We start from the raw sequence: 18,452 nt of genomic DNA on the forward strand, positions 1-18,452 counted from the left end.
CTTGGCAGCATGAGACCTTGGTTCAAAAAGAAAAATAAATTTAAATCTTGATCACAATGGTAGACCAAAGTCACATTACAGTATCATCCTTGCTGAGCAAAGATATCTTTGACAGGAAGCTGGCCACGCTGTTCCAAATAAAAGACACACCTCCCCCTTACTTGTACTATATGGTAAAGCCCAAAAGGGCTGGCTGGGAGCTGGAGCTCAGTGGTTAAGAGAATGTAGTGTGGGTTGGGGGATTTAGCTCAGTGGTAGAGCGCTTGCCTAGGAAGCGCAAGGCCCTGGGTTCGGTCCCCAGCTCCGAAAAAAAAAAAAAAAGAATGTAGTGCTCTGGCAAATGACTTTAAGTTTGGTTCCCAGCTCCCAACTGCCTGTAACTGCAGCTCCAAAGGATCCCAAGCCTCTGAGACCTTATGGGCGTTACTCTGGCATGTACTCACAAGCACAGAGATACAGATAATGAAAACAGCAAATCTCCTTTGCTGGAAAGACTTGTACATACAATCAGGCACAAACAGAAAACAAAAGATGGGAAAATGACATAAGCAGCAGGCTCTCAGTCTTATTTAAACAAGCATGAATGTTTTCCCTTCATATATGTACACCATGTGTACACAGTACCTGCAGAATCCAGAGAGAGCATCTGATCCCCTATAACTGTACCTATCCATGGCTATGAACCACCATCTGGATACTAGGAACTGCAGCCAGTCCTTTACATGAGCAGCAAGAGTTCTTAATCACTGGGTCATTTTTCCTGCCCCTATTATCTTGAGCATAAAGTTAGAAACAATCACTAATTCTTTTATCTCAAATGAGGAAATAAAATTAGAATTCAACCTTTTTTACATGCTACAAGGTACAGAAATTAAAATATTTGGGATAACATAGAAAAGGAGGGTACATCCATCTGGTCAGATGCTCGGTTTTCATTGTGTCACTTGCAGAAACATCACCATGTTACAGGGTAGGTGTTACATGTCATAAAGATGTATTTTATACTCATCCAATTTAAGATGGGCTTTTCTGTAGCCTAGGCTAGTCCCAAACTCACTATATAACCCAGGCTGGCCTTAAATAGAGTATCTTCCTGCCCTTACCTTCCAAATGTTGGAATGATAGATGTGTGCCACCACAGGGCCATCTTTTTTCCTTTTTTTTTTTTTTGGAGGAGGTGTTATTGTTGTTGTTATTATTCTTGTTTTTCTTTTTTTTTTAAGATTTATTTTATTTTATATGTGAGTAACACTGCAGTTGTCTTCATGCACACCAGAAGAGGACACCAGATCCCATTACAGATGGTTGTGAGCCACCATGTGGTTGCTAGGAATTGAACTCAGGACCTCTGGAAGAGCAATCAGTGCCCTTAACCGCTGAGTCATCTCTCCAGTCCCCTATTCTTGTTTTTCAAGACAGAGTTTCTCTGTGTAGCCATGACCATCTTGATACTCTGTAAATGGGGTGGCCTTGAACTCCGATATCTGCCTGCCTGTGCCTCCCAACTGCTGGAATTAGAAGTATGTGTTCCCTCCCTTAACTTTTTTCTGAATGCTTTTGGCTGTTTGATTGGTTGTTTGGGTTTTTCCCAACAGAAAGAGTATTATGCAGAGGTACTTTGTTCAAAATATCAGAACTACCTGTAGGGAAAATGGCTGCCTTGCAAGGTAGAGAAAGCCAGTCATAGAATCTATTTGCAGTATTCAATGACAAAACACCTCTGCGTTGAGTTGCCCCAGAGGACACTCAAGCATATAGCTGGATTAGAATCAATGCTCTTAGGGGTCTTATTTCTGAATGTGTGTCTCGATTATAAGAGTATAGATTCCCACTCCAGAGATTTCAGTTCTACGGAGTTCAGTAATGGCTCCTATAGAGAAAATGATCATTTTCATAAAGTAAGTAATTGGTATGTGTGAGCTCTCTCATTTATAAAAAACATTTTTATTTCAGATCCCAAGATTTAATAGCAACAATTTCCAGCCCTGGGGCTTTTATTTTATAGCGATACTCTTTTGCATCCATTTGTGCTCCATCTGGGATTCCTGCTCATATTTGAATGAAGAAAACTGGTTCTGAATCTACTGCACACACATGCCACTAGCCCCCACCAAAGGGTCATGGTAAATAAACTGCTTTAAAGAGTAGTTGCTTGTAGTCTCATGCTTTCCTAAAAATTCAAGTGAAGGCAAAAGCAAAGCACTGTGAAAACAGAGTAGACACTGTCGGCCAGGAAGGCTCTAGTAACCAACCCACTGCCACCTCGGAAGCCCATGGAGTGAACGGGATGAATGGGTAACGCGCGCTGTCATCTGAAAGCGCTTGCCGTCTTCCAGGCACTGAGCAAGGTACTTAAATTCACCTTTCTGGCCTTCCAAACAAAACTCCAAAGTTGCTATTAAAAGCCTCCTTCTTCAATATATTTTTTTTTTTTGGTTCTTTTTTTCGGAGCTGGGGACCGAACCCAGGGCCTTGCGCTTCCTAGGTAAGCGCTCTACCGCTGAGCTAAATCCCCAGCCCCCAATATTTTTAATAATTTATTTATTTTATATTTTGTCTGTATGTACGTCTATATACCTCGAATATGCCTGATGCACATGAAGGCCAGAAGAGGGCATCGGCTCACCTGAGAATACAATTACAGAGGGCTGTGAGGCGCCATTTGAGGGTTGGGATTTTTTTTTAATATTTATTTGTTTTATGTGAATACACTGTTGCTGGCTTCAGATATACCAGAAAAGAGCATTATATTTCATTTACACCAGAAGACAGCATTAGATTTCATTATGGATGGCTATGAGCAATACAGTGACTGGGAATTGAACTCAGGACCTCTGGAAGAGGAGTCAGTGAGTACTTTTAACTGCTGAGCCATCTCTCCAGTCCCTAAAGCCTGGTTTTAAGTTAAGAAACGGGCTAAAGGGAATGAACAAGCATATACAAATTCATTCAAAAATCTCGTATTAAAGAATCGCCAGATGCTGCAAGTCACTATCTTAACCTGAAGCAGAATCTAGCATAGATTCAGAAAAAGGTTGCAGAATACCATTTATCTGGTGTGTTACCCTGCAGATCAAGCATGTGACACTTGTACTAAGAAACACACACTCCAATAGCTCTCATGAAATGATTAACTGGATACAACTTGACAGCCTCCATTCTTCCCAAACCACAGCAAGGATATGTATAAATAATTTTTGTAATCTGAAATTCTTTCATTTCATATTTATTTTTATTTCATGCATATTTATTTGTATGTCTGAGTGTATGCATGTGCACCACATGCATGCAGGAGCCCGCAGAGGTCAGAAGTGGGATCAGATTCCCTGGGTCTGGAGCTAAAAATGGCTGTGAGCCCTCTGATGTGGTCCTCTGTAAGAGCAGCCAGGGCTCTTGACCACCAAGCAATCTGCCTGACCACTGCAGTCTGAACCTAAATAATCATCTCTTTGAAAATTTCCTATGGTTGGTGTTGTGAATTTCAGGTCTTTGTACAAGATGGATGAGTTTATACACAGGTAATTTTTCCCTTTTAGTCTGAAAGAGAGATATGCCTTAGCACCTGTAAACAGCAATGATGTAGGACATTCAAACGGTGGCTATGCTCCCTTGAAAATGTTATGATTTGAAAGGGAGAGCCAATAAAAGGCAATTCTGAAATTATCAGAAAATAAATTCTTATTTGACTACAGTAGGATAATGTAGTATATTGTTCTTCAATAAAAGTACAGTATGTATGAAAACCTCACAGATTCATGCTAATTCCTTCTTTTGCTAACATATATTGAAGCCTCTTTCTAATCTATTGCAATTCACCAAACATCTAGTGAATTTCTCTTTGGTTCTGAATGGGAACATATAGATCCTTACTTTACTTTTAAAAAGAGTAACAGAAAAGTATGTTCTTACAATCGCAGCAAGTAGAAGGCTGAGGCCAGAGAATCCTAAGTTCAAAGCCAGCCTTAGCTACAAAGAGAGACTCTATGTTTAAAATTAAAATATGTACTTCTCCATTCCTGGTCAGAATGTGAACTAGAACAGTCACTATGGGAATCAACATGGCAGTTGAAAACTGTGAATCAATGTATCTCAAGACCTAGCTATAATACTCCTGGGCATATGCTCAAAGGATGCTCCATCCCACCACAAGAACATTTGCTCAACTATGTTCATAGCAGCTTAAACATAATAGCCAGAAACTGAAAATAACCTACATGTCCATCAACTGAAGAATGGATAAAGAAAGCTGGTACATTTGGACATATTACTCAGATGTTAAAAACAAAATATCATGCAATTTGTAAGCAAATGGATATTGTCAAGTATATTGTTCTGCAATAAAGGTACAGTATGAAACTAGAGACTATCCTGAGTCAGGTGACCTAGCCCCAGAAAGACAAGCATGGTATGTACTCACTTATACATGGATATTAGCTGTAAATTAAAGGATAACCAAGCTACAATCTATAGACACAGAGAGGCTAGGGCCCAAGGGGGAACACATGGATTTCCCTGGGAAGGGGAAATAGAATGGATTTCTCATGTGGACTCGAGGCAGGTGGGAATAGGAACAGGAAGGACCAGACAGTTGGGGAGAAGGGAGAAAATACTGGGAGAAATTATGGAATTGGTGGGCATTTGTGGGCTAGGAACCTAGTGCAATGGAAACCACCTAGGATCTAGGGCAAAGTTTCCTAGTAATGGAGGATTACAGAGCACAAATCATCCATCTTCTATAAGCAGGAAAGGTGGAATTGGGATATCAACCCAGCCATAAAACCTTCCACCTACAGTCTATCCTGTCTGTAAGACTTGCTGGGGCAATGGTTTGGCAGAACTTGTGGTAGTGGCCAACCTATAACTGATCTAATCTGTGACCATGAGAGGGAGTCTACACCTGACACTGCATGGATAGCCAGGAACCAGAGCCCTGAGACCCAGGATAGGACCAAATATGACGAGCATTTTAAAAAGAGGAAGAAAGAAAGGAAAGAAAAGTCAATGAAATGATTTCTCATGATGCTCTGCTATACTCAGATGGGCGCATTTAAGTATGCATCTGTAGATGTGTGTGGGTGCCCCTGGAAGCCAGAAAAGGTTGTTAGATCCTCTGGTACTAGAGTCACAGGTAATTATGAGCTGCAGACGTGGGTGGGGGAAATTGAACTCAGGTCCTCTAGAAAAGCAGCAAGGACTCCAACCACTGAGCCATCTCTCTAGCACTACACAGTATTTTTTAATCTGGAATTAGCCAGTGTCTATATATAAAATATTATCATTACATATGTGTGTGAGGGTTGAATTTGGCTCTTACTACAGGATTATTTCGTATTTATCACAAAGCATAAATTTTAAAAGATAAAATTATTTCAGGAATCACTACAAGAAAGTATTATGTTAAACTAAGAAAATATTAAGAGTTAAACTAATCCAAATTAAGAATCAATATGGGTTGCATATATAAACAATATAAATAGGAAAGAAATCATTAAATGTGACAATTAAAAGATCAAAGAAATTATGAGATGGCGTTCAAGCTAAGCATCTTTGAACTGAAATCCTGAGAGCTTGTCTTTAGAGAAAAGGAAAAAAAAATTCACACATCATATCAAAACAAATATACCTGCTATTTAAGTGCCATCATTGTACCAGCACTCAAAGATATATACTATATATAGTTAGGAAATACTTCCCAAATTCAGGAAGAAGAGCTACAAGACCTACAGATGTTCAGCCTTTATTTGTGATTTAAAGGAATGAATCAGGGATTAAGCAGTGAGAAGGCTAGACTGACTCCATGACAGGCTTCGAATTGGCAGTTTAGGAGATGAGCCCTAAATCTCTCTTTCCAAGAACTGGGTAACTCCAGGCAAGTCTAGACCTCAGAAGCTGCCCTGCCACCTGGCCTGAGGCAAGGACAATGGGTTAGTAGTAGTTTCCAGACTTCCACAGTAACAGTTTCCAGCTCCCACCCCCAAAAATGGAATGTCCCTAGAGTTGTAGTAAGATAAAGGTCACCTGCCCCAGAATCCCCTAATGTGCTTTAAATGAGGCCTGTGAGCTCACTTGGTTGTCTCTCTATCTTGGTAATGGGAGACCCCAGCATGCTGGAGTTCTGCACAATAAAACACTCTTTGTGTTTACAGTCTCTACCAGTCAGGGGTATCATTTTTTCAGGGAATCATGAACCCTTACATTATAATCCTAGAGCAAGTTGTGGAATAGAAGGAGTGAATGAAGAGATATAGAAGAATAAGCTGCAAAGCAGTAATCCGCCTTTCAACACAATTTTGTCATTATTTTACGAATCCACCAGCCACTGTAATACATCCTGTGTTCAAAGCTGAAAGCCAGATCCAACTACAGAAGTCAGTTAAGCATCAGCCCAGATTGGAGACCCAGGTGCCTCTTTATCTAGAAGCAAGAGGCAATTCCTGTCCAGAGGGATGAATGTTACAGTTGTAACTGACTATATGCAATGAGCATGGAGGAAAAAGACATCCAGAACTACACTGATAAGGCAGTCTCACACAGAAGAAATGAAAAAGACCTGAGTTTTCTAGCCTAGTCCTTGAGGACTGCCCTCGATGGAGGGACCCTTTTAGCAGCTCAGAGTGCTAAAGGATTTAAAGGTGGCCAGCAAGTTTTCAGCTCAGTCCAGGGCCAGACACATTTGCATGGGCTGCAAGTGAAAAGGTGATCTTTGCAGACACTGATATTCTCATGTATATGTCCAGGCGACATGCAAAAGTGAAGCACTGTAATTCAAATGAAAGGTCCTTAAATACCAAAAGAGGGCAAAACCAGAACTGCCACCCAGCTCTCTATATTCCTCCAGCTCTTTTGCAACTTGACCAATGCTTGAAAAATGTAGATGATAAAAAACTCTTTGCTAAATACAAAAATCTATGTTAAAGAAGCATTTTTTTTTCAGAAATGTGAAATCATTTGAAGAGGTGCATCATCTTCAAAATGACTGTCAGGAAAAAGCTACTTTTTATTAAAAGAATTTTTTCTTTGGATAATTCTGAAAGCATGCCTTAAAAACAAACAAGTTGGACATAGTGACTGCTATTTCAGAACTCTTGAAGGCTGAGGTGGGAGGATTTCCATAAGGTCAAGGCTAGTCCACCCCATAAAGTGAGACTGAGACCACCACCCCCCTCACAAAAGCAAAGCAAAACAAAAATACTAAGAAAGGAAAGGAGGAAAGAGAAGAAATTAAAGCAAGAAAACTCTTCAGCACACAATTTTATTTTATGTATTTACTTGCTTTTATTTTTTTATCAGACAGTGTCTCTACATAACCCTGGCTGTTCTGGAACTCACTATGTACACCATGCTGACCTCAGATTCATAGAGATCCACTCACACTTTTGTGACATGGAAACTTATCTTCGGAAAGTCAGTTGAATGGTGTTTTGTTGAGGCAAATACCTAAAGGAACGTTTCTTTAAAGTGGACACAGGTGAAAGGCTGAGGCAGATGAGTGAAGGAATGTTTCAATGAAGCAGACACAGGAGGATGTTCTGCTAAAGCAAGCATGTGAAAGGACACGTGATGACAGACAGATTCTTTGCAAATGGCACCCATGTATTGGTCTGCCTTACATTGAGTAGTTGAGCTGCACTTCTTGGGACTCCATAGAGAGAAATGCACCAAAAAACCTTCTGATGGTATGCTGAATTTTTGAGTCTTGGGTGCTAGGATTAAACATATGTACCTTGTTTGCAGGTTTGAAGGCAACAATGAATCCCTTTACCTGTTGAACCATTTTGCTGCTTCTAAATGGTTTTGCTTTCATTCTCAATTTATATTCCTAAAGAATAGTCTGAAATGTGACCTTTGAAATTGTGTTCTAGTAGGAGGAGAACTCTGACATCATAAAGCTGACCTCTGATCTGCATCAGCCTGTGCCCTCATGAGCAGACATACACACAACAATAACCTTTCAAATGATTTATGTATATTAATGTTTTACCTGCATGTTTGTCTGTGAACCATGTGCATGGTATACCTAGTGTTGGTGGAAGCAAGAAGAGGCTATCAGGTCCCCTGGAAGTGAAGTTATAGTCCACTGTCAGCAGTTATGTGACTGTTGGAAATCGAATCTAGTTCCTCTGGAAGAACAAGTGTTTAATCAATCTCTTCAGCCCAGTCATTGTTTTTCTGTTGTTACTCATCTGAATCACCATCATCATCAGTACCCACAGTGCAAAAGAGTCCAGCCAGGATTGAACATGAATTTAAATAATGGTAATCACAAACATAATGGGCACAGCCACCAACCGAATGATCTAAATATGCTAAGTATGTGCACTATTTGCCTCTTCTAAAATGTTTATTATAACATCTGACCTTTTGAGGACAGCTATTTAAAACACAAGCTATAAAAGCATACAAGATGACCCACTAAAGTCCGAACCCAGAGTATCGGTGTAGCCATGTAACCAATGCCAGCTCCCGTACTCCGTGGCTATTCATTGCTTCTTGGGTTTAGAAAATCTAATTTTGAAATGCACAGCATCTGCAACAGTAAATCCAATTAAAATGGTTTCCTTTGGTTTATAATGCGTGTGGGAGAACACACAATATCTGTTAGTCATCCTTCCCAGGTCACAACAAAGGAAGCAAAAACTGACCCTCTTTTGTAAACTAACAGTGCAAAATGACAAATCAAATGATGGGACTTGCAAATGCAAATTCAAGAATGCCCCAGCAGATGCGCAGTCCTTCTAAGTGGCATCAAGAAAGCTAAGAATAGTGATACCTCATCACGGCGGTTCATTTTTTAATAGAGAAAATATTTTTTAAATAATTCTAAGGTTTTCCTTGTCAACACACTGGATACTCAATAGGTACGGTGGCAGCTAATTAAGCAACTGGCACAAGACTGCGAATGAAGACCCTAAGGAGCAGAAAGCTTGCAGTTGCAGTACTCCTGAAGGTACACACAGGACCTGATGCTCACCTAACTGAAATACATTTCCAAGGGGCAGGCAGCTCAACGTCTATCAGACTTTCCAGCCACAAAGATATCAAAACTTACATTCTAGCAACATGTGAACTTTCTCATTCACCTAGAAACTTTACAAGGAATCATCAAGGTATTAAAAATGAACTCCGAGCCAGAAAAGCTGCACAAACTTGGGGTCCCAACATACAGAGAGGCTGACAAAAGGATCATGAGTTTGAGACCCTTCCTCCAAAAACAACGAAAATAAGCAAAATAGTATATAAAGTCCATATTACTTTACATATAAGGCACAGATAGTTTAATGGTAGGCCACATGTTTGGCATGCCCTGAGCTCTGAGCCCACTGCCCAGCACACAATAAATAAAAGAATTTGATGTCCATAAAGAACAGTACAGAAAAATATTCACAGTTTGGGTCACAAAATAAGTTTCAGGCCAGCCTACGATAGGTGGCATTCGTGTTTCCAAATAAGAAACAAACTCCCTAAAATTGCCCTAGAGTCTAAGCAATTTCTAGCAAATCCCTAACTAGATTTTTATTCTCAAACTGACAAGCTAATGACCTAGAAGAGACAAAATAATCCTTTTATTACTATTATTTTTCTTTATTTATATATAAAATATGTATTATATTTCTTTAACTCTTGAGCTAAAGAGATGGCTCAACAGTTAAGAGCACTTCTTGTGGCCAGACATGGTGGTGCCTTTAATCCTAGCAGAGACAGAGACAGGCAAATTTGAGGAATTTCCAGGGTAGTTCAGTGGTGCAGCAAGAGACACTGTCTCAAAATACAAAGTGGAGAGTTACTGCAGAAGATATCCACAGTCAACATCCAGCTTCTGTACACACATGTGCAGATGCAAACATGCAAACATGCAAAGTTCATAAGCATTAATAAAGGAAGACTTCCCAGTCTAATTACTTATTTCTATTTTTCAGAGAGTTCTGCAGATTTGGGCTACAATGTTCCTTAGCTTACAGCACATCAAAATAAACAGTGGAGGATGCAGCCTGGAACCAGAGACAGTAAACTACAGTAGAAAAAATTGACAGCAGCAAGAAGTGACAGCTAACAGAGAAGGGATATATGAAGAGATTAGACAGCAGACATTACAAATTAAAAGGCAGAGAGATCTGTGCCCGTTTGCCATAGAGACAAAGAGCCTCCACTCAAACCCCTGAGCACTGTATATATCAGATTAACATAATTGATGCTGTCTTAAGGACAGTCTTGAGTCATCAGGAAAGGATGCAATTATTTCCAGGTTCAGGAGTCCAGAAGGTAAGTAAACTTTTTGAAAACCTTTCTGTCCAAAATGGTTAGAAGTTTGAGAAGAAAAATAAACCAGGGGTTGGGGATTTAGCTCAGTGGTAGAGCCCTTGCCTAGGAAGCAAAAGGCCCTGGGTTCTGCCCCAAGATCTGGAAAAAAAGAACAAAAAAAAAAAAAAAAAAAAAAAGAAAAGAAAAAGAAAAATAAACCAGGCACTAAAAGTGTTGGTGCTCAGTTTCTCAGAGAAGTCTAACATGGAAAATAGTCAATATAATACTCATGGGATAGTCATGGAAAATAGTCAATATAATGTGCTCAGGATGTAGCTCAGTTGGTAAGGTGCTCGCCTGACATGAATGAAACCCTGGATGTGTCCACAGAACCTTGGCATTAAAAACATCTGGAATGGTGGCTTATACATGTCATCACTGAGGAGGTGGAGGTAAGAGGATCATAAATTCAGGGCCATCCCCAACTAGCTACATAGAGTTTTTCAGGGCAGCCTGGGCTACATGAGACTTTGTTTCAAAATAGAAAAAGTTTAGCCCCATTAAAGACCCATTATCATTGGAATACATTTTACAACATGGTACAATGTGTGCAAATCAATGTTGCCATTTATACTCTATTTGAGCTAAAACTTCATGATGCCACATTGCAGTTGAAAACAAATTTGTCCTATGGCTCCTTAAATTCTTAGTTGGGTGAGGCTCGATTAGATTAATAGAGTTTCTATTCTTCATGGGGTGCCAAACCTTTTTCCTATTCATTAAGTAAGGAAGCATGTGAGAAGGGAAAACTGTAGGAGCAGGTTAATGAGCATGTGGTTATTCGTTATTCAGCCTGGCTATCAAGATAGCCCATAGGGACATAGATTTAAGGAGAAAAACCTCCACTTAAGAGAAGACTAGAGGGGCTGGAGAGATGCCAGAGGTCCTGAATTCAATTCCCAGCAACTACATGGTGGCTCACAACCATCTGTAATGGGGTTTAGCACCCTCTTCTGGTGTGTCTGAGGACAGCTACAGTGTACTCACATACATAAATAAATAAATCTTTTATAAAAATAGAGAGAGAAGACAGGAAGAAATAAGGTTTACTTCTCCCTACTTCTTCCTGGATCTAGACCTCTTGGTCAGCTCAACCCGAATGTCCCCCAAAAGCACATACTCAATACTGAATCCCAGGGTTGGGAATAATATCTCAGTGGCAGTGTATTTGCTTAGCATGTGTGAGGCTCTGGGCTCCATTCTGAGCACTAACATAAAATGATAAAATAAATTCAACCCAAACTTGTCCTTCTCCTCCATTCCCAGCCTTTTGTTTTGCTTAGTTGGTTTTTAGTTTTTTTTTGGTTTTTGTTTTTCTTGAGACAGGCCCTCACTATGTGGCCCTGACTGGTCTCAAATTCAAGATCTCCCTGCTTCTCCCTTCCCAGTACTGGGATTAAATTCAAGCACCACCACACCTGGCCTCCATTCCCAGTCTTTCTCCCCAAAGCCCAGCCCCCACCCAGTTCTTTTGCTTGTTTATTTGCTTGTTTGAGACAAGGTTTTTTGGAATAGCCCTGACTGTCCTGGAACTCTGTAGATCAAGCTGGCCTCAAACTCAAAGATCTGCCTGTGTCTGCCTTCTGACTGCTAGAAACAAAGGTGTGCTTCACCACTGCCAGGCTCCCTTGGTTTTTCCACAGAATTTCTCTACATAACTTTGGCTGTCCTGGAACTGGCTCTATAGACCAGGCTGGCCTCAAGCTTAGAGATCCACCTGCCTCTGCCTTTCCAGTGCTGAGATGGAAGGTGTGCAGCACAATGCCTACCTGCTTTAATGACAGAACATCATCTGTAACTCTATAAACCAAGTATATTCTCCCTTCTGCTTTGTCTTTGCTCATTTACATCCTGTGTCTGGAATACCTTCTCCACCTCTACCACACTCCATTCCCATCCCTTGTCCACGTGGAAAAAATTAATTCTTTACACTTTGTGCATCCCTCTCTTCTTGAGACCCCCCCACCCCAGAAAGCAAAAGCGTGCCTTCTCCCTCTGGGCTTCCTCATAAGAGAAACTGTATGCACATAACTATGTAATAAGTGATCTTTCATAGGGTTCTTCATGGCGATAAAAAGCTTTCTGAGCACATAGGTTGATATACGAATATTTTTAAGTATGTGAAATCTATTTTTTGCATATACAGTTATAGACTATGCATGGTATCACACACCTGTAATCCCAATACCTGGGAAGTAGAGGTGGGAAGATCCAGAATTTGAGATTAGCCTTGAGGAAAAAAATAAGAAGGGCTCATGAAATGGCTCAGCAGGTAAGAGCGCATACCTGAGTAGCAGCGTGGTGGAAGGAAAGAACAGATTCTTGCAAGTTGCCCTATGACTTCCACATATATGCCAGGGCCCATGCTCCCACACATATACACACAGAAAAGAGAACAAAACAGTGCAAATTTGAAAAGACTAAAATAAAGCTCAAGCTGTATGTGGTGTTACCAACCTGTAGTTTCAGTTACTCTACAGGTGCAAGCAGATCATTTAAGCCAGGAGCTCAAAAGCAACCTGGGCCACGTTTTTAAAATACCCATCTCAACAACAACAACAACAACAACAACAACAACAAGAACAACAAGAAGTGATAATATCCTATAGGGCGTGTCCCAGTCACAGATGTACTTCTCTTTGTGGGGGACGTGGTGGTAACTGTTGAAAAACACCTGAAGACAAACAGCAGCCAGTCCCCCCACCCCCTACTGCATCCCTATCCCCACCCCCACTAAGGGGACTGTGTCATTTAAGTGCTAAGACTTGTTGCCATGCTACAGTGGCAGCATGTTAGAAACTTCCAAGGATCAAGAAAATGAACCTAGAACGAAGAAAAATGCCTGGCAATTAAAACGTCCCTTTGTAGTTCATTTTGTGGCATTTTTCCCACTAAGATTGTAGCTTAGAGGTAAAATATTTGCCTAGTATCCATCTACAGGCCCTGGGGTTCAATCCCCATAACCTCATTCTCTTACATCCATACGTGTGTGTGTGTGTGTGTGTGTGTGTGTGTGTGTGTTTGTGTGTATGTGTGTATGTGTGTGTCTGGTGTGTATGTATGTGTGTAAGTGTGTGTATGTGTGTGTGTGTCTGGTGTGTATGTGTGTGAGTGTGTGTGTGTGTGTGTGTGTATGTGTGTGTGTGTATGTATGTGTGGGTGTGTGTGTGTGTGAAGGTGTGTGTGTATGTGTGTGTGGTATGTTTGGTGTGTGTGTATGTGTGTGAGGGTGTGTGTATTGTGAGTGTGTGTGTGAGAGTGTGTGTGTGTGTGTGTGTGTGTGTGTGTGTGTGTGTGTGTGTGTGTGCTGGGGAGTGGTGTATACGTGGGGAATGTACTCTTAGCACTGAAGATTATTTGGAGCCCATTCTGAACTACAAAGTGAAACTCTGTTTCATTTTTCAAGTTTTTTTTTCTACAAAGTTGAACTTTAGCCCTCACTCTCACTGCCCAGGATTTGTGCACAGATTCTCCTTTTTTTTTAAGTCTCCCAAATCCATTTAAACTGCCCTTAAACTGTGAAAGAGTGTATGGCCCACTCCCACACTTCCCTTAATGATTTATGATTACATACAGAAAATAACATTGACCACTTCCAAACAAAATACTCAAGACCAAAGAATTCTTTGTTACCAAGCTCTAGACAAAGCCCTGTTTCCCGTGGTTTAACCAAAGTCATCAATGTGACCTCCTTCCAATTCATGGACAGTTTCGAACGAGAAGTGGAATTTGGAACACACACTGTAGCTACCTGATTTGAGAAAAGAAAAACTGTACCACGTCTAGTTTTTAATTCCCAAGTTCCCATTACAGGGAACACCACAGGGTAAGCACCACAGAGGCACAAAAGACCTGGCCAGCAGCTGCAGTACCTGACAAATATCCCTGGACTCCCAGTGGTACTAGAGGAACTTTAAATCGTTGGAGTCTCTGCGTACTTCGTGATACACCGAGTCCAAAGCCTAGAAACTCTAGCTCAACATGTAAACATCAAACGCCGCTTCGCATCACTCCTAAGCCTTTCACCAAAATACAATGGCAGCAGTAAGAGGTTTGTTAGCTTTGGTTGTGCCCTCTAAGACAAGAAAGCTTTTAGCCTTCCTAGTAAGAGCCTAAGGGAGGCAGGAAGCTCATAGGAGCAGGGTGGAAAGAAGTGGCAGTCCTAAGGAGAAAGCCAAAATCCTTGGCCACAGTTTGCCTACAAACTCCTCCTCCAACTGCAGGCCCGCGGCTTTCAGAATCCAAGCGCCTTTTTGACTTGGCCCTAGCACGTGTAAATGAAACAAACAGCCACCACCCACACTAGTAAATAAACCTCGCTTTTAAAACTGTAGGGAGTGTTACAGGGAAGTGCGTCCGCATCCTCATCCTCAGGGAGGTTTGGCTCTGGGGTACAGGATGCAGAGTAAGAATATTCCCAACTCCACCAAGGGGTACCTAGGTGGGTGGGGTGGGGTGGGAAGTGAGGAGGAGACGCGGGACAGTCTCACCTTGCCTGGTGGGCTTCTGGAGGTCTGCCTGCGGGGCTTGAGCAGAGTAGAGAGCCAAATAGGTCCTCAGAGTGGCCGCCAGCCTGAGGAGCTGAGGACCACAATCAGGGTGGCTCTAAACTAAGAGCGCCACCGCAGGGGTTGGGGTGGACTAGTGGAGTGAATAATAAGGTAGGAGGAAAGGTGAGAGAGGGGCCGGGGAAGCACCCAGAGAAGACAAATGTACCACACCTTCACTAACAGGTTGAGGGATCGGGAAGAGGGAGAGGCCGGGTGTCCTGGAGCTACTGGTAGGAGTGCGCGAAGTGTTACTCACCTGCAGGAGGGCAGCTGCAGCAAGCAGAGAGGTAGTTCTTCTAATACTATCTGTATCTAACGCGATGCAGGGCCATGGCCAAATCCACCTGCACACCCGTTTCTGTCTCGTGAAAGGCACGAAGTACAGTTGTCTGGATTTAGCTGCCGTTTCCTAGTCCTGGGCGCCCGGGAGGCAGCCTTAGGCAAGTTCCTGAACGCCAGCCACTGCGAGGCAAGGGCGGCAGCAGGAGGGGATCCTGCTGGAGGGGGCTCTGCTGGAGAGGGCCCTGTTGGAGGGGACCCTGCTTCCGCCATCCTCAAGCCAGACTTGCGGGTTGGTGACCCCAACCCCAACTGGCCACTGCCGGACTCTTGCTCTCTAGCAGCCCGCCTGTGCAAGCACAGACGCTGCCAGAAGGGTTGCAGTCGACACAGCTCCGTGGCTCAGAAGACTAGAGCCCCCTAGCTGGAACCAACAAGACCCAGGGCAGGGAGCCCAGAAACTTGCAGAGATTTCAGGACTCTGGCTGCAGAGCGCTCTGACCTCAGCCACTGAGAGTTGAGTGCAACTCTGCTCCCTGTGGATGTACACCCATGTCCCCGCCTAGTTTTCTACGGGATGAACAGGGGCGGGACACCAGGAACCAGAGGGGACAGCCCCCACAGAGACGCCCACATAGGGGTCGGAAGGCTGCCTGGCGCACGTGTAGGGAGGAGACAGCATGACCTCGCACTCTAGGCAGTGGGAGCTGGAGCCAGAAGTTCCTTCCTTCCCATCCTGATTCCCGGGGCAGGGCGGGAATGGAATAAGGATACACAGTATGGGCACCTGCAGATAACACTGGAGTGCTTTGCTGGTAGCAGCAAAGCAACAAGTCGGAAAGGGCTGGTTATATAGACACAATTAATACCAAAAATAATGGGCTGACAGGGGGAGGGAGCAGCAAAACAAGACATCCTCCTAAAGAAGTAAGTGAGAAAGGATGGGAGGCCCCAGCCCTTTTCTTCTCCAGAGCCCAAGCTCCCCAGGAGAAAGCTTAGGAAGAGGGAGGAGAAGCTCGTTGCTCATAACAAAAAGCTAGTGCACCACGGGTTGAAGGCCAGCAGGGAGGTGTGTACGGGAGGGATCCGGGAGGGATCCGAGGGAGGAAAGGAAAAAGAGAAATCTAGTAAATAAATTATAATCTGGAAAATAAAGAAGAATACAAGCTATAGCTACTGAGGAGAGGTCAGGGGTGTCAAGGTAGAAACTATGGAAGTGTGATCCAGTGTCCCTGCCTAGGATTTGCCCCATTCCAATCCTGGCAGCCTTTATGGGAATTGCAAGCATCACTCTTTAGACATTATTCTTTCCAAAAACTTGTGACAAGAGAGTGGACACAGGCACTGGGCTTTAAAAAAAAAAACACTTTATGTATGGGGAACCATTAATGAGAGCCAGTGCAGGCAAGTATAAAATTTAGAATCCTAACCCCTGACTCCTTCCCGCTAACCTAGAATTAGCCATGGAGAGTTTGGGTTTAAACAACAAAAGTGGGAGATACAGTACCGAGTTGCTACATTTCTGCAAGAGTTCATTCATGTCCTCACCCCAGTCTATAAATAGTACTTCTTTTAGGTAGGAATCAAAATAAGAGAATTTTACAATAGTATAGCAAATTAGATGCAGGTTTTACAAAAACAAAAGTCCAACACTCTGAATTTGTGGGCAGGCAATAATAGGGAAAGATATCCCTACTGTCTTGACTTTGGAGAGGTTCTGCTGAATTCAGGAAGTCTCACAACATATGAGAGGGTTACCAAATGAAAACTCATTTTAGAATAGGGATAAGAGCAACTTCAAATATTTTTTGTAATTAAAATAGATTAATTTTAAAAAGCCTTACCAACTTTTTGGGCTGGCTTTTCTGCTATAGATGTAGGAGACATTGTCCATGAAGGATCTACATATTCCAATATTCTTATAGAGAACTCATTTGTCCCATTTTAGGTCCCATGAGTACTAGCAAATTCTAGATTCAGGGTGGGACTGTGGCCATGGCTTAGTAAAACATTGCAGTCTGTCTCCTTGGTAATGGAACAGTTTTAAGCCAAAGAGACATAATCCCAGAACTTTCTGGAACCGACTGTAGAGCTTTTCTTTGTTGGATGGTTATAAGGTAAGCCTGAGGCTGCAAAGACATCCTACCTGAGAATAAAATCTAAACATGAAAGCAGAGCTGAGATGGAAAGAGAAATTGATTCCTCAAGAAATCAGTTAAACATTTATGTCCAGCCTGAAGAAATTATTCACTCCTTTCCTAGACTTTTCAGTTATATAGATTGCTACACTTTCTTGTGTTTAAACCCATTTGGATTTTGGAGTTCTATCATTTGCAACCGAAATATTCCCAACTAATACACTATGACTGATGCAATGTATAACTTCATTTAATTCCAAATTTGTAGAGCTTGTTTGGTAGAAGGGGAGGTGAAATTGTGTCACTTTGACACCAGGTGTTAAACACACCCAAAGAAATGAATGAACCAGGTGATCAAACACAGACACAGTGTTTCCTCCTTCTCAGATTGTACCTCAGAAAAGATATTCTCATCTGCTCTCCTTTTTAACTCCATCTTTTGCCACTTTAAAAGCCAAAACTTTTTTTAAAAGATTTATTTTGTTTTAAATGAGTACACTGTAGCTGTCTTCAGATACACCAGAAGAGGGCATCAGATCTCATGACAGATGGCTGTGAGCCACCATGTGGTTGCTGAGAATTGAACTCACGACCTCTGGAAGAGCAGTCAGTGCTCTTAACCTCTGAGCTATCTCTCCAGCCCCTAAAAGCCAAAACTTTTATTTCTGTAGAAAGTGCTGTTTCATACATAAGTGAATTTTTTTTCCCTTGATGTTTCTTAAAAGAAATGGCCCCTTGAAAACTTGCTATTCTCATGGTCACATGTTTTAAGACCATGTCCAGTGCCACTATACTTTTAGGGAACAAATGTCTTCTATACATGTCAGCAGTCCTTTTGGGAATTCCAGTATTGTTCACACAATGAAGATATATCTTAAATGGAAGTGTTACTGCTTGAGGAAAAATTGACTCTAAATTACCATTTGAAATCATCACTCCGGACTCCTCAATTTTTAGCTACAGTTGGTCGTGAAGCATAGGGGTGCAAAACAGTGACGTGAAAATCGAGGTTGATTGCTGAATTTCTAATGCTGTTCAGTAATTATATTAAAGAGGAATATGTTAAACGGTGTGATCTAAAACAGTGTCATCACTGGTTATATAAATAATTACTGTCATTATTGCCATATTACAAAGAATATTTGTCGGGCTGAAGATGGCTCAGCAGTTAGAGCACTGACTGCTC

The 18,452-nt window shown here is 41.9% G+C and overlaps 1 protein-coding gene across 1 annotated transcript in view; it reads right to left on the reverse strand.

Annotated features, from left to right (window-relative positions):
- Mcf2 (MCF.2 cell line derived transforming sequence) overlaps positions 1-15,401 on the reverse strand; it is a 90,921-nt gene extending 75,520 nt beyond the window's left edge. The window contains 4 exon segments of the mRNA XM_032889498.1: positions 3,509-3,537; positions 15,153-15,208; positions 15,211-15,230; positions 15,233-15,401. Coding sequence (XP_032745389.1) covers positions 3,509-3,537; positions 15,153-15,208; positions 15,211-15,230; positions 15,233-15,401 — 274 coding nt within the window.
- Between the last annotated feature and the right edge of the window lie 3,051 nt (positions 15,402-18,452).

This window comes from Rattus rattus, chromosome X (assembly GCF_011064425.1).
Source record: "Rattus rattus isolate New Zealand chromosome X, Rrattus_CSIRO_v1, whole genome shotgun sequence".
Lineage (NCBI taxonomy): Eukaryota > Metazoa > Chordata > Mammalia > Rodentia > Muridae > Rattus > Rattus rattus.